The sequence below is a fragment of the Rhamphochromis longiceps genome, linkage group LG11 (genome assembly GCF_057381845.1).
Source record: "Rhamphochromis longiceps isolate RC_006_pf linkage group LG11, R_longiceps_female_GT1.1, whole genome shotgun sequence".
Lineage (NCBI taxonomy): Eukaryota > Metazoa > Chordata > Actinopteri > Cichliformes > Cichlidae > Rhamphochromis > Rhamphochromis longiceps.
In genome coordinates, this window is record NC_140567.1 from 25,403,645 (window position 1) to 25,429,058 (window position 25,414).

The 25,414-nt window shown below is 42.2% G+C and overlaps 2 protein-coding genes, 1 long non-coding RNA gene and 4 other non-coding genes across 7 annotated transcripts; 4 read left to right on the top strand and 3 right to left on the bottom strand.

Moving 5' to 3' along the window:
- Positions 1–1,325: 1,325 nt before the first annotated feature.
- LOC146659296 (uncharacterized) lies at positions 1,326–2,283 on the bottom strand. Its single transcript, XR_014913661.1, has 2 exons — positions 2,156–2,283; positions 1,326–1,574 (listed from the first exon to the last, which is right to left on the bottom strand). It is a non-coding gene; the product is annotated as an uncharacterized LOC146659296 (long non-coding RNA).
- Positions 2,284–6,933: 4,650 nt separating this feature from the next.
- On the bottom strand, positions 6,934–11,749 carry LOC146659297 (triosephosphate isomerase B). Its single transcript, XM_085423276.1, has 7 exons — positions 11,536–11,749; positions 9,706–9,829; positions 8,373–8,457; positions 8,136–8,268; positions 7,911–7,996; positions 7,744–7,831; positions 6,934–7,666 (listed from the first exon to the last, which is right to left on the bottom strand). Exons 1-7 carry the CDS (start codon positions 11,642–11,644, stop codon positions 7,548–7,550), a joined length of 744 nt encoding a protein of 247 aa, XP_085279402.1. The 5' UTR covers positions 11,645–11,749; the 3' UTR covers positions 6,934–7,547.
- Positions 9,196–9,251, top strand: LOC146659298 (U7 small nuclear RNA). The gene has a single exon (XR_014913872.1). It is a non-coding gene; the product is annotated as a U7 small nuclear RNA (small nuclear RNA).
- Positions 11,750–12,881: 1,132 nt separating the features above from the next.
- On the top strand, positions 12,882–12,937 carry LOC146659299 (U7 small nuclear RNA). The gene has a single exon (XR_014913870.1). It is a non-coding gene; the product is annotated as a U7 small nuclear RNA (small nuclear RNA).
- A 510-nt stretch (positions 12,938–13,447) lies between these two features.
- On the top strand, positions 13,448–13,503 carry LOC146659300 (U7 small nuclear RNA). Its single transcript, XR_014913871.1, has one exon. It is a non-coding gene; the product is annotated as a U7 small nuclear RNA (small nuclear RNA).
- A 1,004-nt stretch (positions 13,504–14,507) lies between these two features.
- Positions 14,508–14,563, top strand: LOC146659301 (U7 small nuclear RNA). Its single transcript, XR_014913873.1, has one exon. It is a non-coding gene; the product is annotated as a U7 small nuclear RNA (small nuclear RNA).
- Positions 14,564–19,334: 4,771 nt separating this feature from the next.
- Positions 19,335–24,637, bottom strand: LOC146659302 (triosephosphate isomerase B-like). Its single transcript, XM_085421852.1, has 7 exons — positions 24,473–24,637; positions 21,255–21,378; positions 20,483–20,567; positions 20,232–20,364; positions 19,928–20,013; positions 19,761–19,848; positions 19,335–19,683 (listed from the first exon to the last, which is right to left on the bottom strand). The coding sequence occupies exons 1-7, from the start codon at positions 24,579–24,581 to the stop codon at positions 19,565–19,567; spliced, it is 744 nt and encodes a 247-aa protein (XP_085277978.1). The 5' UTR covers positions 24,582–24,637; the 3' UTR covers positions 19,335–19,564.
- Between the last annotated feature and the right edge of the window lie 777 nt (positions 24,638–25,414).

A 25,414-nucleotide genomic window follows, 5' to 3' on the forward strand; every position in this document is an offset into this window, starting at 1 on the left:
ATATTGTATATGATCCTGGGGTTTTTTCTTGGCTGTTTATTCTTGTCTGCTGACAAAACACACACACACTCTCACATACATTCACTTCATCATCCCAGCTTCAAAGCCCTTCCTGTTCAGGCCTGGCCCCGATATTGCTCACAGCAGGATATCAGCTGTAAGCCTGTTCAGTTGATTTCTCCTGTTCATTCCAGCAACTTTTTCAACTCAGTTTTTGAAGTTTTCAGTTAGGAAATAACAATCATTGCCTCCATATAAGGACCCATATGTCAACAAACCCCTGAACTCATTGCCCCAACTCTGGGAAAAGCTTGTGAGGGAAGAAGTGTAAAGAGCTTGGGTACATACATGTCAACAAAACAGCAACCACAACAAAGAGAGGAGGCAGGAGGGAAAGGAGTCCCAGGATTAAAGGAGAAATTGTGGAAATTATAGTTATTATAAGGGCAGCATGGTGGCACAGTGGTTAGCACTGTTGCCTCACAGCAAGAATGTCCTGACTTCAATTGCACCATCAGGCCAGGGTCTTTCTGTGTGTTGTGCCCGTGTCTGTGTAGGTTCTCTGCAGGTACTCCAGCTTCCTCCCACAGTCCAAAGACATGCAGTTAGTGGGGTTTGGTTAACTGGATACACTAAATTGCCCATAGGTGTGAATAGTCTATGTGTTAGCCCTGCGACAGACTAGTGGCCTGTCCAGGGTGTACCCTGCCTCTCGCCCTAAGAAATCATCAATAAAAATCAGTGGCCTGGTTCCACTGGCAGCCATTCCTTTCGGTATGCTTGATGACCTATTTCTTTGCTTTATCCATACTTTTTTCTTCACATCGTTCTGCCAAAAGCTGGTTTCATCTATGCATTTTTCAGGCTTGTGCAGGCTCTTTTAAAGTCAAATCTGACCTTCTTGTTCTTGAGTGTAACAAGTGTTTTTCACCTTCTTGTAAACCTTTTGCATTTCCTTTCATGAGGGCATCTCTTGATTGTTGACAATCACACATCTACACAGCAAATCCAGCATGTCCAAATTAACACTGTCGGATTTGATTTCAACACTATTAAAGTGTCTATATGGGTCCACACCAGAGAGTGTTAATTTAACTCTTTTTGGAGAGTTGGTACGTTAACTCTGATTTAGTGTTAAACACCAAATCTGTCTGGAGTTGATAATTTAACACTTGGTGTTAAGAGTTTATATATTAACTCTCAAAGAGTATTTTAGTTTAACTACGTAAGAGTTATCTTCTAATTCATTCTAAAAAGCAGGAATTTTACTGTTCTGAACTTCTAGAAATTTCTTTTGGAAATAAACATTTACTAAAAAGACGCAATGGTTTTTGAAAAACATTTATTCTGAACTGTGCACCACAATTTCAAAACATTTTCTGAAAGATGTAACAGTATACATGTTCTCACTTTCATTAGAATTTTGTTTATCAAAAGGTCTGACATGGTAAATGCAAATAACAGCATTCTCATCACTTATTTCTTCAATACAATATGCATGTCCTTCATTCATCCCTTTGTGGAACTTCAACGCACTTCTGCTCTCCCCCATATTCCATCTTCACAAGCATATCCTGTGTGGAGATTGAATAAAAATTAGTTGAGACTAATTATTGGCACAAATAATCCAGTAAACAATTGCAGCACAGTAAAAAAAAAAAGGAATCCTCTTTGAGCCATTACTTGTGTAAAGTATTTTCCCAAAAGACAAGGACACAGGCAACAGGTAATACTGAACTAAATGTAAAACCTCAACCTTTTTAATTTTTACCTAAACCGTGTGCACAAAACTCTGGAGGGATCTATGCTAACGTAGAATCCAGTCAGGACGTCTGCTACTGCTGTTTGCTCGTTTTTTTTAATGGGCGATCGTTTTCAGGCTTCAAGTAGCACCATTATACCAACATTTCACATTCTACACATTGTTTTAGGTGTATTTGACCAAAAGTTTGACTGAAAATTCACATGCAAGCTTTTTTTCAAGGCTGTGGTATTTGCCTGCAAACAATACCTTTCAGCTAGCTAAAACAGAATATTATGCTATCACCGAGCAACATGGCTAATGCCTTTCACACAGCTTTGTCTCAACTCCAAAGAGCCACAGAAGTAAAAGCTAATAGAAATAATTGAAACAATCTTTGAAAAAATGACTTACCAAGCATGGCAAACAACTCAAATATGTAGAGCAAAATGTTCTGAAACGGCTTCACTTCAGCTTCGATTGGAGCCGTGCTGGGGGCGGAGTCTGTGAATTTACTCTGTTGGTGTCATGGCCCCTCTAGGAGTTCAGAGTTAAGAGGTCAAGAGTTAATGTTTCCATTGTAACACCTCCAGATTTGACAGAGAAACACTCATTTTTAACACTCGATTTTAACTACTATCATTTTACACCTCAGAGTTACATTAAAAGAATGTGACTCTACTTAGAGTAAAATTAACTCTACTTTTGCAAGAAGACTATTAACACCAAAACATTTAACACTTTTGAATTTGCTGTGTACTTTGTCCAACCACTGGTAGGACCTGGATGTCAGCCACTTCCTCTATCTGCCAGTGGTACATACCGTGCAGGAGCTTACTTATCCTTCCATGATGGTTCCTCCTATTTTTTGGGTTTCTGCTGCCTGAGGCATTCACTGAGCACATGGTCAGTTGGGGCTGTCTTCCTGATGTATTCATGGATGTTTTTTGTCTCATCCTGGACTGTGGTACTGACACTCCCCCAGCCGCCTTCCTTCTGCTTAGCATACAGCCTCAGAATGCTGGACTTGGGGTGAAACCCTCCATGCATGGTAAGGTGGTCTTCCTGGTCTCGATGTCAGTGGCTTCCATCTCCTCCTTTGGCCAACTTATTATCCCAGCAGGGTACCTGATCATGGGGAGGGCGTAGGTTTTGATAGCCCAGAACTTGTTCTTACTGAATAGGATAAGGGACCTATGATTGTGTTGAAAGCAATCACATGTTGATTGTACACCACCCTTTTATAATCAGAGACAGAAGTACTTTGTATGTATATATATATAAAAAAAAACACCCAGCACGCCCCTGCGGGCGGTTTATCCTTCAAGCTCGGGTCCTCTACCAGAGGCCTGGGAGCTTGAGGGTCCTGCGCAGTATCTTAGCTGTTCCCAGGACTGCGCTCTTCTGGACAGAGATCTCCGATGTTATTCCCGGGATCTGCTGGAGCCACTCGCCTAGCTTGGGAGTCACCGCACCTAGTGCTCCGATTACCACGGGGACCACCGTTACCTTCACCCTCCACATCCTCTCGAGCTCTTCTCTGAGCCCTTGGTATTTCTCCAGCTTCTCGTGTTCCTTCTTCCTGATATTGCTGTCATTCGGAACCGCTACATCGATCACTACGGCCGTCTTCTTCTGTTTGTCTACCACCACTATGTCCGGTTGGTTAGCCACCACCATTTTGTCCGTCTGTATCTGGAAGTCCCACAGGATCTTAGCTCGGTCATTCTCCACCACCCTTGGGGGCATCTCCCATTTTGACCTCGGGACTTCCAGGTTATACTCGGCACAGATGTTCCTGTACACTATGCCGGCCACTTGGTTATGGCATTCCATGTATGCCTTGCCTGCTAGCATCTTGCACCCTGCTGTTATGTGCTGGATTGTCTCTGGGGCATCTTTACACAGCCTGCACCTGGGATCTTGCCTGGTGTGATAGACCCCAGCCTCTATGGATCTTGTGCTCAGAGCTTGTTCTTGTGCTGCCATGATTAGTGCCTCTGTGCTGTCTTTCAGTCCAGCTTTGTCCAGCCACTGGTAGGATTTCTGGATATCAGCCACCTCCTCTATCTGCCGGTGGTACATACCGTGCAGGGGCCTGTCCTTCCATGATGGTTCCTCGTCTCCCTCCTCTTTCTTGGGTTTTTGCTGCCTGAGGTATTCACTGAGCACTCGGTCAGTTGGGGCCATCTTCCCAATGTATTCTTGGATGTTCGTTGTCTCATCCTGGACTGTGGTGCTGACACTCACCAGTCCCCGGCCCCCTTCCTTCCGCTTAGCGTACAGCCTCAGGGTGCTGGACTTGGGGTGAAACCCTCCATGCATGGTAAGGAGCTTTCTTGTCTTTATGTCAGTGGCTTCTATCTCCTCCTTTGGCCAGCCTATTACCCCAGCAGGGTACCTGATCACGGGCAGGGCGTACGTGTTGATGGCCCAGATCTTGTTCTTACCATTCAGCTGACTCCTCAGGACTTGCCTGACCCTCTGCAGGTACTTGGTGGTTGCAGCTTTTCTAGTGGCCTCTTCATGGTTCCCATTCGCCTGCGGGATCCCCAAGTACTTGTAACTGTCCTCTATGTCTGCAATGTTGCCTTCTGGTAGTTCAATCCCCTCAGTTCTGACTACCTTCCCTCTCTTTGTTACCATCCGACTACACTTCTCCAGTCCGAACGACATTCCAATGTCATTGCTGTATAGCCTGGTAGTGTGGATCAGTGAATCGATGTCTCGTTCACTCTTGGCATACAGCTTGATGTCATCCATGTACAGGAGGTGGCTGACAACTGCTCCGTTCCGTAGTCGGTATCCGTAGCCAGTCTTGTTAATGATCTCACTGAGGGGGTTCAGGCCTATGCAGAACAGCAGTGGGGACAGAGCATCTCCTTGGTAGATCCCGCACTTGATGGTGACTTGTGTTATGGGCTTGGAGTTGGCCTCTAGTGTTGTACGCCACATCCCCATTGAATTCCTGATGAAGGCTCTTAGGGTCCCATTGATCTTGTACAATTCTAGGCATTCCAGTATCCAGCTGTGGGGCATTGAGTCATAGGCCTTCTTGTAATCAATCCAGGCAGTGCACAGGTTGGTCAGTCTGCTCATGTATTGACCCATGTGCCTGTTCATCTTAGCCGATATGATGCCTGACAGGAGCTTCCATGTAGTACTGAGGCAGGTTATTGGTCGGTAGTTGGAGGGGACCGGTCCCTTCTTGGGGTCCTTGGGGATCAGGACCGTCCGGCCTTCAGTTAGCCATTCCGGGTGTCTCTCGTTAACTAGCAGCTGGTTCATTTGTGCTGCCAGACGCTCGTGGAGTGCAGTCAGCTTCTTCAGCCAGTAGGCGTGAACCATGTCGGGCCCTGGTGCTGTCCAACTCTTCATACTGGAGACCCTTTCTTGGATATCTGCCACTGTGATGGTTACTGGACCCTGTTCAGGGAGGTCGCTGTGGTCTGCCCTCAGATCCTCTAGCCACTGAGCATTGCCGTTATGGGTTGCATCCTTCTCCCATATGCTCTTCCAGTATTGCTCCGTCTCCAGCCTTGGTGGTGCTGTTCTCTTATTGTTCCCTTGCCACTGAGAGTACACCTTTGCTGGTTCTGTGGAGAACAGCTGGTTTATTCTCCTGCCTTCTATCTACCTCCTCAAGCGGCTGGCCAAGGCTGTGAGTCTTTGCTTGGCAGTTTCCAAGGCCTCAGGTATGGACAGCTTGCTGTATTTCTTAGGCACCTTATTTGTCGCACCTTTCTGCAACTCCGTTAGTTGGCTAACCTCCCTCCGTGCTACTTTGATCTTGCCCTCTAGCCTCCTTCTCCATGGAGGGTACTGCCCCTTGTGGCTGTTCAACTTGTAGCCAAGCATCTCACTGATCACTGCTGCCGTATTGTAGATCAGCTTGTTAGTGTCGGTAATCGTGGTTGTAGGTATTGCCCGTAGTGCTGCATTAACATCATCTAGCAGACCTTCTGAGGGTACTTCACGTAATCTTGGTAACCGGCTACGGGGGATCCAGGTTTCAAGCTTGGCCATGATCCTATTTTTCAGGTCAGTTCCTCTCGCACTCAACGATCCTTCTCCTATCGCACTTGGGGCTATGTACCCAATCTCGGGTGGGGGTGATGATATCGCCCCCCTGACCTGGCGTCCTGACTCCTCCTTGCCGTAGCATTTGTGTTGTACCTCGTCAATCTCTAGCTGTGAGAGCAGTCCCTTCTTTCGAATGTTGGAACACTGAGCTACTAATTGTTTCGCCGTCATTGTGGATGTTGGGTATCGAAGAATCCATAGGTCCCTCATCCTATTCATGTAGCCCCTTCCGCCGGGGTTACTTGCGTAGTAGTATTCCAACAACGCCCTGTTTTCGTCTCTTGCCCACCGATGCCTTCTTGTTCCAGTAGCCCACTTTTCGTCAGGGTGCCCTGGTTCCTCAACACCTGACGCGGACCTTGTTGATCCGGGCGACGTCCGAGCCGGCATGCCTTCATATTTATCTGTCTCGCTCATGTCTGCGGTAGGCTTGCTTAGCATAGGGGGTCTAGCCTTAGGACCCTTACTGGATACAGACGCCCCAGGCAGGAATCGAACTTGCGATCCTCTGTTCCAAAGGCGTGTAGTCTAACCACTACGCTATCCAGCTGCTAGATATATATATATAAATAAAATGTTCAGAAATTTATAGACCTAACTGACCATTTACAACAGGACTTCTGTATGTCTCAGGGGAGATCTGCCCTGGCCACATATGTATCGAGTCTTGCACAGAGTATAAGTGTTGAGTATTTTAGAGTAGCATAAAAACTGGGACCAAAAATGACCTCATGAAGGCCTCCTGAGAGCGATTAGTGGTTTTATTGAAGCCTTCTTACAGTAAACAAGTTGTCATGACTGAAGTGGTCCATGTGCTTTTGCTTTTATTAATTGTAAACAGTCTAAAAACAATAATTTCTCTACACAAACTTGTAACTGGCTTTAATTTCCCCGATTCATAAACCTTTCACTGCCATGTCTGTTTTAGCTCAGCGCTGGGATTAAAAATAGCACTGCACTTCTTCTCTGCATGGCATTGTGCTAACAGGACCTCACTCCTGTAACATGATACTCCCTCTCCATTTTGAGAATACCACTGGGATTACCACTGTGTATATGGACACACAGCAGCCTCAAGTGCATGTGATGAAAGAGACGAGGCACTGGAAGAGTCTCTAAACCATTTATTATGTTTCCTTACAGCTTTCCTACCCTTATTCCCATCAGCTGTGACACACAATGTGATGAACATAACTGACACTTTACTTTTGGCAGGACAACCAATGAGAGAATGGATCACGCACAACTAGAGGGAGGTAAAAGCCACAGAAAAAAAAACAAAAAAAACCCCAATCATAATTACACAAGAGACGCCAGTAAAAAGACAGAGTTGATCGACATGAGCTGTCACACAGTTTTACACAGAAAAAAAGTTCATGAACTTTTACTTAAAGTGTGGACTGCCCGTCCACCTCAAGGTGTAATCGTCAGCCTTTACAGCTTGAGCACTGAGTTGCTTCTAGTTTGCACAGACTGTTCTCAGTGGACTTGACTGTTATCAGTGCAGTACAGTGTGTGTCAGCCTGTCCCTTTTCTTTGTGACAGAATACAACCCCCCGCCCCCCCAAAAAAAGGAAAATGAGGGAATGACATCATCACAAATGCTTTGAATGAAAAAAAAAAAAAAAAAGGGGGAAAAGGACTAAGTGCTGAGAACGAGGGATGAAGAACTGGACCGTCTGGAGTTGGACTCTAATCCAGTCGCATTGCAACTGCCCGCATTTTATGCCTTAGCGTTGATGATGTCGATGAACTCTGGCTTCAGGGAGGCTCCGCCTACGAGGAAACCATCAACATCCTTCTGGGAGGCAAGTTCTTTGCAGGTAGCACCGGTGACAGAACCTGAGGAGAAGAAATGACGCTTGAGAAGAGATCGATGTGGGACTCAAAGGAAAACAGCTACCCAGCACAGCACTGACCTCCGTAGATGATCCTCACAGAGTTGGCAACGGCCTCAGAGACGTTGGTCTTCAGCCACACCCTCAGTTTCTCATGAACTTCCTGTGCCTGAGATATTACACAGGTGACATTGTGTTGCAGGCTGTAAGCACAGCAAGTTAAATATTCAGTGATTTCTAATATTTACCTGCTGTGGGGAGGCGGTTTTCCCAGTGCCAATGGCCCACACAGGCTCGTAGGCGAGCACGACCTTGCTCCAGTCCTTTACATTGTCTGTGAAAGAGACGTGTGATAAGATTTATATTTCACAAGAGTTCGGATATCCACCACACTCTTGCTTGCACAAGCATGTACAAGAATGTCTGTTACAACATTTGAACTCAGGTTGGCATAAAACCTGTGAGCTGCTTACCTGCGATGACCTTGGTCTGAGCAAAGACGACCTTCTCAGTGATGCCTCCCTCCCTCTCATCCAGCTTCTCGCCGATGCAGGCGATCACGCCAAGGCCGTTCTCCAGAGCATGAGCAGTCTTCTGACCAATCAGCTAACAACAAAGGAGACAATGATGAATATTTAACGTTTTTTAAAAATCTAAATGACTGCCATTAAAAAGAAATAATAATAAAAAAAAAAATCTATCCATGTTACCTCATCATTCTCTCCAAAGACGTGGCGCCTCTCGGAGTGTCCCAAGATCACCCAGTTCACACCGCAGTCCTTGATCATCGCAGGGCTGGAAGACGAGATTATCACACAGTGAACATAAATCAGAATTCCACAAATTCCATTGTAATGAACGTTTTCTCCCTCCCTGCCTGAGTGTGACACAGTTTGTATATACAAGAGATGGAAACAGCCACCTTGATGTCACATTCAGAAGACTCAACTTTAGCATTTTTGGCTGTAGCCATCTTGGACTTTGTGGTTCTGAAATCAGGGAGAGGCCACACGCTCCTATTGTAGTCACTTGTCAATTTCAAAGTAGGCCCGTCCTAAACTGCACCCTGTTTCATCATCCAATTCCATGTCAATGTGGCTATAATTTACAAAAGTGAGATAAGACTTAAAATTAGTGAACAAGACCAATAATTCATTAGGAAAATGTTTGAGGTCCCAAAGGAAGCATCACTTTCTCAGACTTCAGGAAGAGTCGCCCTCTGCTGCCCATTAGAAAAACTGCAATCTGTCTTGTTTGGCTTTACCAGTCTAGGCCCCACCCACTCCTTGTAAAGAAACATTGTGATTGGTAAAACTGCACTTATTCAACCAAAGTATAACCATCAAGTGCTTTTAGTCGGCATTTTGACTGTATAAGTATATACACATATATATGTATACACTCATACACATAAGCAGTTTATTTTTATATGTTTTGTTTATTTCTGACGTCATGTTTGGAACTACAGGAGCACACCGTTACAACAGTGTCTGTGCCTGGTGTCCTAGTGCTGAGAGGCTTGTGTCATCAGGCAGGACTCTTTGCTCTTAGATATTTCTCTCGTAGGTTTCTCATAAAGAGAAGCCCCCATGTACTTGTTAAATATAAAACAACTGATAGGGGCAGGATGTAAAGTTAGTTTTGATGAATGGACAAATATTAGACTTAATGAAAATATTGTCTGACAGCAACCCTGTAGGAAGTGTGGATAAGAAACTTTGATGTTAATTTGTAGGAGGTAACTCTCAGAACATTATTCTAGATTGATTTGATTGTCCTCACCTTGACACGTGCTCTACTGTTAAATGAATCAACCCAGTTAAGAGTGAAAAAGAGGTGGGGGGGGGTCACTTTGGCAACACTCTGGGATTCCCCTAAAATCACCCCTGGATTAATTTATTTATATAGCAACAAAGCACAGCAACAGTTGGCTTAAAGTGCTTTAAATTTTAAGGTAGGGACACTAGAACTCCTTGTAAGATTCCTAACTGTATTTTGAGAGTGTGAAATCAGGAATTAGGAAAAATAACCTGAATTAAATACCTGATCTCCCCAGTGAAGGCACCCTTGGGAACTTTGTAGCAGTTCTGAGCGGCCACACCGAACTTGGAGTCCAGTTTGGACCTGACAAAGTCCAAGTAGATCGATGGAGCGCCACACACCACCTCTGTTAAAGGAGGAAAAAGAAAAACACTTAGTTAATCCAGTTACTCTTAAAACCCAATATTAGAATATTTATGACCACCTGACATCCATCAAGCAGAGTTTGAAACCTCCTTGTGGTACCTCAGAGAGGCAGTGGCTATTAATGGGCCTTTTGTGATGAGGAAAAGGCACAGAAAAAAGCAACAGTGGTAATTAGACTATCAAAGCATCCTCAGTGATTAGTTTGACGTGTTTTTATATATGCGCGTCTACAGTTCAGCTAATCTGAGCCATGCCAAACACAAGAACACATTTTTTTCCACACAGCACTACTGCAACTAAGAGGCTGAACTGAATCCATCTTTAAAAATCAATAATCTGAGAGCTTAATGGGCCAGTGAGCAAAATTCAAAGTGAATGACTGGGAACTAAAAAAATAAATAAAATAAAAACCACAGGAAGCACTGGTTCAATATGAGGTACAGTCTGCAGCAGTCAAGAAGAGTACAGTAAAGTTAAGACACTGACATTCACATTGTAACTATATCTTTGGGGTTATGGAGTCTATATTAAACACTGCCCGTTATTATTAGTTTGGCAAAGGTCAGTCAGGTCTCCCTGCAGTAAAGGTCTGAGTTCAGCCTCCAAAAGGTCACCTGCCATGGCTGCATTCAGCAGAGGTCAGAGACAACCCATGCACCCCAGTTCAAAGGGTCAAACAGAAGATCCAGAGTTTATCCAATATATCCAATATCCAACAGGTCGGTCTGAGGATGAAACAGGTGAACTCTGACTTTAGAGGCAAAAGCACGGGGAAAAAAAACTCGTCTTCATTTTCACTTCAGCTCTAAAAATGGGGTGGATTCATTAAAGGGAGCAAGGTCCAAGGATAGTCTGAGCAGACTTCAGTCCTGAGCACTCAGGCCTGTGAGTGCACACAGCATTGCAGTTGCATAACAAACACACAGGAGGAGATAAACGGGCCTGTGACAGCAGACACAGGTTGTCTTCAGAGTGTCATACACTTAAATAAGGGAAATATAAGCAGAGCTCAGTGTCTTAATGAAACAGCAGCTGCTGCCTCTGTCTGGTTCATCTGCAGGAAGCAGACAGCAACAGGGCAATGTCTTCTGCTGCATTCAGGGCAAGTTGGGAAAAAACTGACTACACACTCACACGAGTGAAGAGCTGAAATAAAATGAGTGCATCCGTTTTTTTACTTGTTTTTGACTTTTGCGCTGTTTAAAGCTTAAGCTGCTGAATAACTCGGCTCAATATGCTGACGAAAGAGCAACCCCATTAACGACCAGCCTGACTTGAATGCACCCCGCACATCCACAGCAGAGGCAGATCTGCTCTGATGGTCTACGTGCCGCTGCAAACGCACACCCACCACGACATGAATGGAAAAAGCCATCCGAGCTTCCCTCGCCTGAGCTCCGGCACGTCTGCCAGCCGCTGGTCACGATTTAGCTCGGTTTAAAACGACCTCACGCTAATCCCGACTTTATTAAACACGGCCTGAAACAGACAGAACCTCCGGCGCCAACGCTGTCATTGATTTTTTTTATATTTTGAATGAAACTGACATTTTGACCGCGGAGGATCATTCAGCTGTGATACGAATACACAGAGATAGGCTTAAAATAACTGAAAATATGGAGACAAGTGGCCAAAAATACTGAACCCCATTCAAGAAGGGTGATGGTGTCAGAAGAAGCCACATACCGACATTTGAGTCCACCTTGCCTCCGTTCATGGTCTGGATGAGCTCCCCGAGGCTTTTCTTGTCGCCGTTCATCTTCCAGTTTCCACCAACGAAGAATTTTCTGGTCATGTTTGCGATTTTGGGGGGGACGTTAGCCAAAGAGTGAAACGGTACTGAAAGTCCACTGGAGGTCCTTCTAGTCTGGGGTAAGAGAGCGGACGTTAATGAGCAGCTCGGGGTATTTATTAGCGTGAAGGTCTAACCCCTCCTCCCCCTCAGCGCCATTGGTTCACGCTGGTACGCCCGTAAAACGCGTTTCTGCCTCATTTTGAGGAAGAGGAAGAGGAGAATGTCATGCTGCGTTCAAGTGCCGTGCGGGAAAAGGAGCTTTTCCCTGGATGAACCCGTTAGTGAGGACAACAGATATGAAGTGAAGCAATCGACAGCCTTGTGTTATTTTCACTCCTTCTAATTAAAGAAAAGATGTTATTTTTTATTTATTTTTTCATGTTTTTCTGAGTTAGTTTCCAGAGTGTGTTCGTTTTTATTCCTTAAATAGTTTTAATGTTAGCTCTTCTTAAGTATATGTATTTAGGGCTGTGCAGGAATATCGGGAAACGATGCACCTTACCAATATGTAACACAACTACAGCTAACAAAAATATAAATAAACAGTTGCAAAAAAACATGTAGGGATTTTCTGTTTATCTACTCGTTTAAGATACTCGTTAACAACAGAGGAAGTTCATGGATGTAGTGAATGAGGACATGCACAAGGTTAGTGTGATGTAGGGTGGGTGGTCGAAATACGGTGAGATGAATGCAGATGGTACGCTTTAGCGACATCTAAAGGGAGCATCCGAAAGAGGCAGTTATTACATTTAAGTAGTCTTGTTTCGATCAAATTTCAGCATTGATATGAATAGTATTAGCCTTTATTTCACCTGAATCCTCTAAATGATCAGACCTACGGTACCTTATTTTTTCCAATCATAAGTATCTCGCTTCTGTTACTCAGTCATGACGGTCAACCATTTGATTGGCTGTGACGACACCAATCCCGCCCACCCACTCATTGACGGCTTGTTCAAAAAACGTTGTGATTGGTGAACACTCGGGCCAGTTTTAAAGTATTTGCATATCCGGCATGCACTGCGCTAAAAATGCCCTTTTTATACTTTTAAAGTATAACTTTCAAAGGGTTTCAGTTGATACATTGGCTGTACATGTATTTAAATATATTATAAATGAATATTTTTAAATATTTCCATTATTTCTGACATCGTATTTTGCACCTACAGAATCACACCGTAACAACAGTGTCTGTGCCTGGTGTTCTAGTACCGATAGGTCTCGATGTCGTATCAGGAATCTTTGCTCTTAGATATTTGTCTAGTAGGTTTCTCATAAAGAGAAGCCCTCACTCACGTGTGTAAAAGAAGCTCTGTAAGTCTATTCATGGGTAAGAAGAAGAACTCGTACCTCATCTAGAGCCTATTTTACTCTCATACTTCAATTTGTGTTACACTTAAAAGATACAGACGGGCTCAAGCAGCGTTGTCCAGCAAATAGTATTAATAAAATAACACACAAAAATATGCAACATAAGGTAAACATATGCGTTCTTCGGTAGCTCTGGTGGAATAAAATCTATATTGTGAGCCTCTTAGCTCTTGAACTCTTATCTGACTTCTCTCGTAAAACTACGTGATTTTTAAGACTGTTTAATGTCACTGTTTAAAATCTCCTTTGTGTACGAGTGATCTGTGCCTGTGAGTAGTAACCGCCCGCCTTTTGATTGGCCATAGTGACACAAGTCCCACCCACTTCGAGAAGACTTCGTGATTGGTGAAAGTCACTGGCGCTTTATACCACCATAACAACAGTGTCTGTGCCTGGCGTCCTAGTACCAATAGATTTCAACTCAACGACAGGAATCTTTGCTCTTTGATATTTGTCTAGCAGGTTTCTCATAAAGAGAGGCCCTCTTACGTGTTTAAAGAAAGCTAAATTGACATCTGATCTTTCATAAACAGCAGCTTAAAGTTGTCTGTAGAGTTATTACTGAGTCCCATAACTAGTTTCTCTTTCACTTTAATTTCATTTCGGATTATACTTATTTACGCTCAAACAGCGTTGTCCAGCAAAAAATATCGATAAAATAACACGCTTCACTGAAAACTTAAAGTGAACATGCGTATTCTTCAGTAGCCCTGCAGGAATAAAATCTATAGCTAATGTGAGCCTAACTCTTATCTGACTGCTCTCGTAAAACTACGTGATCTGTTTAATGTCACTGTTTAATGTTGTAGGCCAGTGTTAAAGAGGCTTCAAAAACCAAAAAGAATTCCTCTGAAAATGATCAGGTCCAAGGTCCTGAAGCAACTATTCTAGTTACATTTTAGTGTGAGACTAAAATTACAGTAGTAATGAAATTACAACTCTTATAAAAGGTTATAAAAATGAGACAAGACACAGAAATAGTCTCTAAACCATTTTAAATTTATTTTGTTTCCTTACAGCTTTCCACTCCTGTCCCTTTTCTTTGGGACAAAATATAACCAAGTAAAAAAAAAATAAAATAAAAATAATAATAAAGGAGAAGAAGGGAATGACATCTTCACACAAATATTTTGAATGAAAAAGGGGAAGAGGACTAAGTGTTGAGAGCTGGGGATGAAGAACTGGACCATCTGAATGGACTCGAACTCTAAACCGCTCGCATTGGCCTTGGCGTTGATTATGCTGATAAACACTGGCTTCGGGGAGCCTTTGCCCACAATGAAACCATCAATGTCCTTCTGGCCAGCAAGTTGAAAATCACTTTTGTGTACAAGTGATCTGTGCCTGTCGTTTGATTGGCCATAGTGATACAAGTCCCACCCCCTGCGTGACTACTTCTTGATTGGTGGAAGTCAGTGGCGCTTTATACCACCATAACAACAGTGTCTGTGCCTGGTGTTGTAGTGATTACAATGGGTAGGTTGAGAACAGGATTCTTAGCTCTTAGAAAGTTGTCTAGAAGGTTTCTCATAAAGAGAACCCCCCCCCCCCCCCCCCCTTCTCTGTGTAAAGCAAAGCTGTTCCTGTATGTCCTCCCTCTTTACATCCGTGAATCTTCTTTGTGGTCTTTTTCTTTTCTGGCTGCTTGGCAGCTTTAAAATCTTAATTAAACTTATATCAAGAAAATCGAATCAAGAAACAGGAAAACTGTTACACAATAATATGATTTTGTCACTGTGTCAGTTAGTGATGGCCAAATGAAGCTTTCCGAAGCACTGGAGCTTGTATTGAAAAACGGTTCATTACTCGAAGCTTTTCAACACAGTCCTCTCCGGTGACATCTGGTGGTGAAAATTTTGAAGAGCAGCTTGAATCTGCAAAATAAAACGGACTGCTCAATTATCAGTGCTCACTCAAGAGTGGAGTTCTCTCTGATATTGGGCCACCGTTCCGTTGCTTTGAACATGTAATTGGTTTTGTTTTCTCGATTGGGGGGGCTGAAAAAAAATGTAATGCGTATTTGCGTAATACATTTTGATCAATAAACTTTCCCTATTTAAACATGCACTATGGTGTGGCCTTTCTTTGCTCATAACTCCTTGATGTTGGTAAATACAATAAGTGAGCAATATATATAATATACATATGAGAATGCACAGCACATTATGGAGTATGCCCCTGCTGTGAAGTCCTGCCTCCATCTACTTGTCGTTTAATCACTGGACAGCTGGACAGGTTCATACAAAATATTAGATTAGGCCAATTGTCCTATACATATTTTTGACCTAGGGGTGGGATTGATTGTGAACTGGAAAGGGAAAATGCTTAGGAAGCTGAGTAGGGCTGCATCGTCACTGATTTGTAGAATCATTTTGATTCGATACAGGATCCGATTCAATTTGATTGGAATCTGGAAAGTTTTGCCTCAGTCAGAAATATTACAATTCTGGTCATGTATCAGTATATATCCATAATTTCGTATCTATTAAAAGAAAGCTGACACATGTGAGACTTAATTAGAGATGTAAACAGAGAGTTATGAAACCTGCAGCTGCAGAAGCCAGCGAAAAAAAAAGAGGCAAACACAGCGCGGACCCGACGACACACCAAAATCTGATTCTGACGTGTCGGGTCCGCGCTCTGTGTTTACGTTTGTATGCAGAATCCGTAAACCTGCTCCCAGTTACTGTTTTAGCTGCATGGTGTTTGACGACATGTTGTGAGGTTTAACCTGAGATGCTGGCGTTTCAGGCATAATAACGTTAATTTACAAATCGACACGGGATTTTAATGAATCAATATCACTTTATTCAATTTAGCATGGATTGTAATCAGAAAAGCGATAATCAAAACCCACCCCTAATCAAGAACTTGCAAAGTAAAAACATGATCAATGTAAGGTAGCCCTTTTGTTATTTACATTTAAAAAGAGGATTAGTGTTACTGTGCGCTGGCTGAGTCTGTTTCTTTTCTTAGAAATAGTTTCTCCTGCCCTGGAGAAAATCCACTTGCATGGAACAGAAGAGGCTGTGGAGTGCAGGAACTACACTGCAAGTTGGTAGATATGCAGGTATTCCTGGGTCCTGCAGACTATCACCTAAAAACAATAAACAAAATGATTTTCTAAACTGTGTAGCAATGTAATGTACGTATAGTGTCAAATACATTTTTGTAGTCTTCATTAGCTTTAATTCACATGGAAGTGTTCCTAAAGTCATATGCTGTAATGATATTTACATTATGAAAACATGATTTTGGACATTTCAAGTTTTTCACTTCGGCAGATAAAATGAATTGAGCAAAATCAACTCAAAATATTCCCACACGCCAGAACGTCCTCTCTTCCTCGCTGGCTCCATATCTGTCAGTGGAATGATAACCTCCCGTGGATGATTCACTTCCTTATATCCGTTTGAATCAGGTACCGAAGCAGTTACGTGCGTAATGAAGCTTCGGACGTCACTGGTCACGTGACTTTTGCCAAACGAAGCAAGCCTCGACACAGTGCTTCTGAACCAGTGTGTTGTTTTTTTTCGACACACGCTCCGGAGCGTCAGCTTCAAGCGGGCCATCACTAGTGTCAGTATAGTGTTGGCATCCTAACCTTTAACTGCCCCCTTCTTCTTCTTCTTCTTCTTGGTTTATGTGCACCACCACCACCACTTACTGCACTGGAGTGCCATATGGCCATATGTTTGGAACACCGTGTCTCCAAGAAGACCTTCCAAAGTAAAAGCAATCTTCAGTTCCTTAATAATTCCCTTTCCTACCGATGAATCCACATTTACTTATAAAAAGTGTTATTTTATTAATATTTTTGTTAACCAACACGGTTTGAGCGAGGTCTGTATTCCAAAGTGCAACAAGCCTGACACTGTAGCAATACATTTTGCATATTCAGGTTCACTGCAGTGCATGCATACCGTATTTTTGCAACTATAAGGCGCACATAAAAGCCTTAGATTTTCTTTAAAAAGTGCGGCGCGCCCTATAGTGCAGTGCGCCCTGTGTGTTGTAAGGAGGACGTAGTAGAGAACACCATGAGAACGCTAAAGGGTGAAGTGTGGGCGTTGATCGTATATACCGGACAATCGCACATACCTGTATAAAAGGTCAGGTATGTGCGATTATGTGGAACATCGTTGTTTTAGCAACCCTGAAAATGGCAAAGAGACACGCTTATGAAGCACAGTTTAAACTGAAGGCCATCAGCTACGCGGAGGAACATGGAAATCGAGCAGCCGCGAGAGAATTTAAGATTAATGAATCGATGGTTCGCAAGTGGAGGAAGCTGGAAAACAAGCTCCGACAGGTCAAGAAGACGCAGCTGAGTTTCCGCGGACATAAGGCGAGGTGGCCCGAGTTGGAGGAAAGACTCGAGCGGTGGATCATCGAGCAAAGAACGAGCGGGAGAAGCGTTTCGACGGTCACCATTCGACTAAAAGCAGTTTCGCTAGCAGAAGAAATGAAAATTGAACATTTCCGAGGAGGTCCGTCTTGGTGCTTTCGTTTTATGAAACGGTGCCATTTTTCCATCCGGACCAGGACTACGGTAGCGCAGCAACTTCCAGCGGATTATACCGGTAATGAAAAGCTGGCCATCTTCCGCTCCTACTGCAGCAAACACATCGCCGACAAAAACATCCAGCCCAGCCACATCACAAACATGGACGAGGTCCCGCTCACTTTTGACATCCCGGTGAGTCACACTGTGGAGAAGAAGGGGACCAGCACGGTAGCGATACGCACAACGGGGCACGAAAAGTCTTCTTTTACTGTTGTGCTTGGCTGCCATGCTAATGGACAGAAACTGCCGCCTATGGTGATTTTTAAGAGAAAGACTTTGCCTAAAGAGAAGTTTCCAGCAGAAATCATCATTAAGGCAAATGAAAAGGGCTGGATGGATGAGGAAATGATGAAAGACTGGCTGAGGGAGGTGTATGTAAGGAGACCAGGTGGTTTTTTCCACGCATCACCATCGCTGTTGATCTGTGACTCTATGCGTGCCCATCTCACAGCCAATGTGAAAAAGCTAGTGAAACAAATGAACTGTGAGCTTGCTGTCATTCCGGGAGGCCTGACAAAGGAACTCCAGCCGCTGGACATCGGTGTGAACCGCCCGTTCAAAGTAAGGCTGCGAGCGGCGTGGGAGCGATGGATGACCGATGGAGACCACAGTTTCACCAAGAGTGGAAGGCAGCGCCGGGCGATTTACGCCACAATTTGCCAATGGATTGTAGATGCTTGGGCTAACATGTCTGCTGGCACTGTTGTTCGAGCTTTCGCAAAAGCCGGCATCATTTCCGAGGAGCCGCACGGCACGGAAAGTGACTCTGACGGTGAAGAAAGTGAACCTGGAATGTTTGATGGAGATTTAGCACAGCTGTTCAATTCAGACACAGAGGATGAGGACTTCGATGGGTTTGATTGATGACAATTACCGGTAATAAAAATGTGAGTACCTAACTCAGTTTTGCTCCCGCTTTATTTTTAAACACGCATACTTGTATGCGCCCTATAATCAGGTGCGCCTTATGTGTGTGTTAAATACAGTAATGGCACACATAACTGAGACTGCGCCTTTTAGTACGGTGAGTCTTATGGTCGTGAAAATACGGTAGTCTGATTTCCTGTTCACCGATAAACTGCACTCATTTCCTTCCACACCTACATGTTTTGTACACTGTAAAATCTTTGCAAACTGTGCTATAGTTCCCATTTAACATCTAATCTGCATGTTTACCTTATCTAACACTCATGAGTGCTGATAAACTATGATTAGCCTTATTCCTTTTGTTGCATTTCACATGTACAAGTCATTGGATTATATGATAAACACCTAAGGAGATATATATGAGTGTATATATATATATATATATATATATATATATATATATATATATATATATATATATATATATATATATATATATATATATGAGGTACAATTGATAATACTGTATATTATGCAACCCTAGATGTTTCACATTTATATTTGAAACCCACCCAAAGCTCATAAAATGAGTCGCTCATTATTAGCTGTGCTCTCAGGACTCCCCCAAGAAATATATATATATCTGTAGTGTTTATTGACAATGTGACTGCTGATAAAATTAGCAGTAACACTGGTTCCTTCCTTGACTTAGCTGCTGTTTTTATATCTGAGCTTCAACTTCAAAAATAAAAAAAGCATTCCTCTGAAAATGGTCAGGTACAAGGCAACTAGTCTGAACCAGTCTGAGACTAAAATGAATACTGTTATGAAAGGATTTAAAAATGAGACAAGACACTGAAATAGTATTTAAATCATTTATATTTATTATGTTTCCTTACAGCTTTCCACCCCTATCCCATGTCTTTGTGACAAAATATATAATCAAATAAAAAATGTTTTTAAATAATAAAGGAAAAGGAGGGAATGTCATCATCACAAATACTTTAAATGAAAAAGGGAAAGAGGACTAAGTGCTGAGAGAGAGGGATGCAGAACTGAACCGTCTGAATGGAGTTGGACTCTAATCCAATCACACTGCAGTTGTCCACATTTTATGCCTTAGCGTTGATGATGTCAATGAACTCTGGCTTCAGGGAGCCTTTGCCCACAATGAAACCATCAATGTCCTTCTGGGCGGCAAGTTCTCTGCAGGTATCACCTCTCACTGAACCTGAGAAGAAGAAGCGATGTGTGAGAAGAGATCAACGTGGGACTCAAAGCAAAACAGCTACCCAGCACAGCACTGACCTCCGTAGATGATCCTTACAGAGTTGGCTACCGCCTCAGACACGTTGTTCTTCAGCCACTCCCTCACTTTGGCATGAATCTGCTGCACCTGATATATCACACAGGAGACATTATGTTAGAAACGGTAAACACAATATGTTAAATATTCAGTGATTTGTAATATTTACGTGTTGAGGAGAGGCAGCGTTCCCAGTGCCAATGGCCCACCCAGCCTCATAGGCCAGCACGACCTTGTTCCAGTCCTTTACGTTGTCTGTTAAAGAGACATGCGATCTTTATATTATTGTAGGGTCTTGACATTACAGTATAAAGTGCCTTTAGGCAACCGTTGTTGTGATTTGGTGGCAATAAAAATACATTTTATTTTGAATTTTATTGTGAACCAAATTGATAAAACTTGCCTATAACAATTCAACATTCCAGCTCTCATGTGCACATAAAAACCCAGTGACAGTGTGAGGAGCTGCATACCTGCGATGGCTTTCATCTGAGCAAAGATGACCTGATCTGTGATGCCTTTCTCCTTCTCTTCCCGCGTCTCTCCGATGCAGACGATCACACCGAGATCGTTCTCCTGAGCGTGAGCTACCTTCTGGCCAATGAACTAACAGCACAGGAGCCAATGAAACATGTTTTGTGTGTTTTACTTGTTTTGAGGAATTCAGTTCTTTACATTTGCAGGTGAAAAACTAAATGAACAGGATAAATTTATCTGTAGTTACCTCATTACTCTCTCCAAAGATGTGGCGCCTTGTAGAGTGTCCCAGGACCACCCAGTCCATACCACAGTCCTTGATCATTGCAGGGCTGGAAGACCAGAAGCATTCCCATGAAGATAAACTGATTATTTTCTTTTTTTCATTGATAAACAGTATTATGACCCAGTCATTAGTTGTATTTGACTGTGATGGATGGTTGTCCTAACTGTGTGAGGATAGTGATTTTCACAAGGTTGAGTTTCAAGGATAAGAGATTGAGCAAAACATGATAAAGTCCCACTTGGAAGTGGATTTGAACATGTTAGCCGTCACCATCGTGGTCATATATAAATGCATACAGTGTTGAATTGTGAGTCACAAGGTATTTAAGTCCTAACCCATACCTTGGTTGGCTGTAGGTAGAGCAGGTCATCTACTAATTGAAAGGTTGGTGTTTCAATCTGCTAATACCCCTGATATTAAGCCCAAGTTTCTCTCTGATGAATCAGAATGTGTGTGAATGTTCGATAGAAAGCACTCACATAGAAAAAGTGCTGCATGAGTGGGTGAATAAAGTGCTTTTAGTGCTCAGGTAGCGTAGAAGAGCACTATATAAGAACCAGTTTATTTACCGTTATTATATTTGTGTAAATGGAGCTAAAATGTATAAAAGGAAACATCATGCTGTGATGCTCTGCTTTTCCTAAGATCCAGAATTTGGATACAGACTTTTAGCACCCATAGCTAGCACCATGATACCAAATAACCCTTAAGCAGAATAAAGTGCACTGTGTACCTGATCTCTCCAGTGAAGCCACCACTGGGAACTATGTAGCAGTTCTGAGCAGCCACGCTGAACTTGGGATCCAGTTTGGACCTTGTTAGTTCCAGATAGATGGCTGGAGCAGCACACACCACCTCTATTTAAAGAGAGAGAGAGAGAAAACACAATACTTGGGTTACAGATATGTAGTCCATTTATTTATCAGGGCACAAACACAGTAAATATTAAAACTAAATATTACAATATTTACGACCGTGAACTAGCTGGAGTTTGACACTTCCTTTTGGTTCTTCAGAGAAACAGTGGTCATTAGTAATGTGGTTGTGATGGCTCAACATAAAGCTGCATCTCTTGACATCTGATTAGGAAAAGGCAGCCGAAGAAAAACTAAACTAAACTACGTCACTCTTGACGTTGGTCTGCAATAACTGTTTGTGTGCAGTTCGTCCCACAGTGTTGCTAAACGACCAGCTGCTGTATTTCACAGGGAGAGAAAAGAGAGAGAGCTAACTTCACTCAGAGATGGAGAAAGATTTAGGAAGACGGATGAATAGGAGAGGAAGAAGGTAAGGATTGTTCAGTTGCACTTGATAAAGTGCAGAATTAAAGCTTTCATGCGATGTCGTAATTTTAATCACATAGTTGATATTCCTGCAAAACAAACTAAGCTATGCTCACTCTGTTATTCAAATGTTGCGTGAAAATGCTGGGTAGTTTGTATGCTTACATCTTGTTGAATTCAGTTGTGTAAATCCACAAAGACCTGTAGGTCAGCTGATCACTGCGTGCATACTAAGAAAATCTACTGAATCTACTTGAGTACATTTCAGAGCCTGTACCTTTTCACTTTTACTTGACTAAAAAAGTTGCTTCTGTACTTCAACTTTTATTGGAGTATTTTTTAACATGGGTATACTGCTTCAGTTAAATCATTTAAGTCTTTAAATACTGACCAGTCAGTATATACCATGCATCCCTGTGACATGGAAGTGCCTTCTCCATACCAGACCTTGACTTCTCTTCTTATCAGTTTCCCTCCATTAGTATAGGCTTGTACACAGTGAAGAGGGACTGAAGCCTGTGCATTTGCTTTGGGATGTATTGTTGTTTTTTAATGGCTTATAACATTGGAATATAATGAAAGTGCTTTTATAAGTAAAGTGGGAATTGTTATGTTAAGCATTTGACCTATAGACCCATTTGTGTTGACCTATGTATACAGGTTAAGTTTTATTTTGGCAGTGAAACATGTTTTTATGTCATATATGTCAAGTAATTGCTTCTTACTGCAACACTGGCATAATAGCCATTATTTCTGACCCTATGGTTGACCTTGATCATAAACCTGTCAACAAGGGCATGAATAATGAATATGGATGATAATGTCTGGGAAGATTTTTTTCACGCGCTACTGTCATATCTTAGATTTCATTCAAGTCAGTTAATAGTCAAATTTAAGTGAGTTTGTGAGTGTGAGAAGTTTCAGTAAAGGCTGTGATACAGGGATCCCATTTGCATTTCATTGGAGCAACTAAACACTGACGATGATCACAGACAGGTTTCAATCTCACATAGAAAAAAATCAGATATGTTATTTTAGATGTTACGTGATAACACCATAACAAAACTGTCAGCGGCTGGTTTCATACTGGATCAGGAGTCTTTGCTTTTAGATGTTTGTTTAGAAGTTTGCTGTTCCATCATTATCATTATAAATTGTTATTAGTTTCCACCTTTGATGTGGTATTATTGAAAAAGTTCATTTCTGGTCTTCGGCTTTTCACACGACAATATTAAAAGTGAGTGCTTTTCCTTTTCTGCTTTTACACAAACACTTTTTCATTTAAAGCAAAGCTTTTAAATTCAGGCTACACAAAATGTCTCGTGTAGATAACTTAGTGACATCGAACCACAGAACTGGTTTTAATAAACAGGGATTTTTTCTTATTTTTAGCACATAAACACAACTTGTTATAGGTATGTAGCAGCTAAAGTATGTATTTCTGGTTATTGTTTTGACTCACATTTGTCACTATGGGCAACTTCAACAAACAGTAATTGCTTCACCTTAATTACCTGGTCACGCCTCAGGTGGCATGGAAAGAGAGAGGATGAGTAGTCCTCAGATATTTTCTGTTGATCCTATTCTCATCACTCATGCATCACTGACTGATTGGAATGAAATGTTTGGTTTCTTTCCTGTTTGTTTGAATAAAATCATCATCCATCTAAGGAAGAATCCACTTTGTTGAATGAGTCACAGTAAAAAGCCCAACTTAGCCTCTCAGCGGCTTTTCTTAAAGGAAGTTTTCCTACAAGATGTTGCAGAAAACTGTATGTACAGATTGAAAACTTCTGAATATACACTCACTGGGAAGAGCTGGCCACAATTGTGCAAGGTGAAACAGCTGACAATGGATTGATGAAATATCGACCGTTACATGTTTGTGGAGGTGTGTTGTGCCATTGACTCAAGTTGCAGCTAATGATATTTCACAAGAATGCATAGTGAGAAACGCCCATGGACTAACGCTTAATAAATCATTTCCACGTAAAGCCTTGTAGCCTTTGATATCAATTGTTTCAAATATCTGATAAATAACCATAAGTAGTTTATCTTTGTTTCCTTGTATTGTGTTAATGATAAGATAGTACACACTTTTCTTTGAAAAAATAACCCAGTTTTAAAAGGTGAGTATATTTATAGCACAAAAACTTTTAGTGAACTCTGAAGAGCAAAACGAATGAATCAGTTGTTGGTTTCAATAACTGATTCATTCATTGTTGTTTAAAAACTTGTGGTCTGCTCATGAAAGAGCAACACCTTAACAACCAGCCTGACTTCAGTGTACTTTGCGTTTCCTCAGCAGACAGCTGCTGGCTGGACTGATGAAAAATTCTCCAGAGCTTTCCTCATCTTTCCTCACATTTTTAATGAGGTTTAAAATGACCTCAAAGTACTCCTGAACTTTTGCAGATGCTCCTGGCATTAAATGTGTCTGTGATTTTTTCCCCGTTGAACTAAAGAGTAATTTTGACCATGGAGTTGTGACATGAATACAAGGAGAAAAGCTTAAATTAACTGAAAATAGTGCAACAAGTGTCTAAATGGTGAACCTTCAAATGGAGAAATAATATCAGAAGACAAATACGTTTTCTGTGATTTTCATTTAAAAATGAAATAAAGGGTTGAATGGAAAAAAAAAAAGAAAAAAAAAGAAGACACATACCGACATTGGGGTCCAGCTTTGCAGTGTTCAGGGTCTGGATGAGCTCCCCGATGCTTTTCTTGCTGCCGTTCATCTTCCAGTTTCCACAAACAAAGAATTTTCTGGTCATGTTTGCAGGTCTTTGTGGATTTTTTTCTGAGGATTAAAACACTACAAAGCCAACAGGGGTCCTTCTCTTTTAGGGTAAGAGAGCAGCTCGGGGTATTTATTAATGCGAGAGATTTAACCCCTCCTCTTTCTCAGTGCCATTGGTTCATCCTGGCATGCCCATAAATGTAGTTGTACCTTATTTAGAGGAAGAGATGAGTTGTGTTATGATGTGCTCATGTGTCGTGTGGTAAATGGTCTTTTATAGCAAATGAGAGAGCATTTTCCATTTATTTTCACTTTTATTTCTAATAAATTCAGAGTTTCATTGTGAGACGGCATACGAATGGGTACCATGAGAGGAAGTGTGGCACTCTTTGAGGAAGTCAGGAGAGGTGAGGCAAGAGTGACAGATGACTTCAAGGTGAGGGTGGGCTTACATCACTGACCTTGCTCTGAGCCCCTTCTTGTTCGCACTGTTAATGGGTTGGTTGACACATGAGGTCAGGCAGGAGTCTCTGTGGACTGGCACATGTTCAATAATTGGTCAACAACCGTCTGAAGGGACAACTCCCTCTAGGTCTTGATGCATGCTGAATCATCCAGGTAAGGAAATCCCAAACAGCTGATTCTGTTCACCTGGATTTAGTGTTTTCATAACATAACATAACATTTGCATAACGACTAAAACCAACATGACTAATATTGGGCCGAGAGGTCATGGTTAGTCAACCTCGCTGAAAACACTACGTTTAGATGAACAGAATAAACTTTTTGGGAACTTGAGTTTAAATACCTGGGAATCTCCAGCATTTGGTTTTAGAATTGAAGAAGCTTCCCGAATGCTAGGTGAAA

Bases quoted from the DNA above. Each gene is read 5' to 3' on its own strand.
- LOC146659297 (XM_085423276.1), bottom strand. From the start codon at position 11,644: ATGACCAGAAAATTCTTCGTTGGTGGAAACTGGAAGATGAACGGCGAC. The intron at 8,269-8,372 runs GTAACATGGATA...CTTTGTTGTTAG, and splicing joins TCTTTGGAGAGAATGATGAG to CTGATTGGTCAGAAGACTGC. The intron at 7,997-8,135 runs GTAAGCAGCTCA...TCTCTTTCACAG, and splicing joins TCAGACCAAGGTCATCGCAG to ACAATGTAAAGGACTGGAGC.
- LOC146659302 (XM_085421852.1), bottom strand. From the start codon at position 24,581: ATGACCAGAAAATTCTTTGTTTGTGGAAACTGGAAGATGAACGGCAGC. The intron at 20,568-21,254 runs GTACACAGTGCA...CTGGTCTTCCAG, and splicing joins GGCTTCACTGGAGAGATCAG to CCCTGCAATGATCAAGGACT. The intron at 20,365-20,482 runs GTAACTACAGAT...CTGTGCTGTTAG, and splicing joins TCTTTGGAGAGAGTAATGAG to TTCATTGGCCAGAAGGTAGC.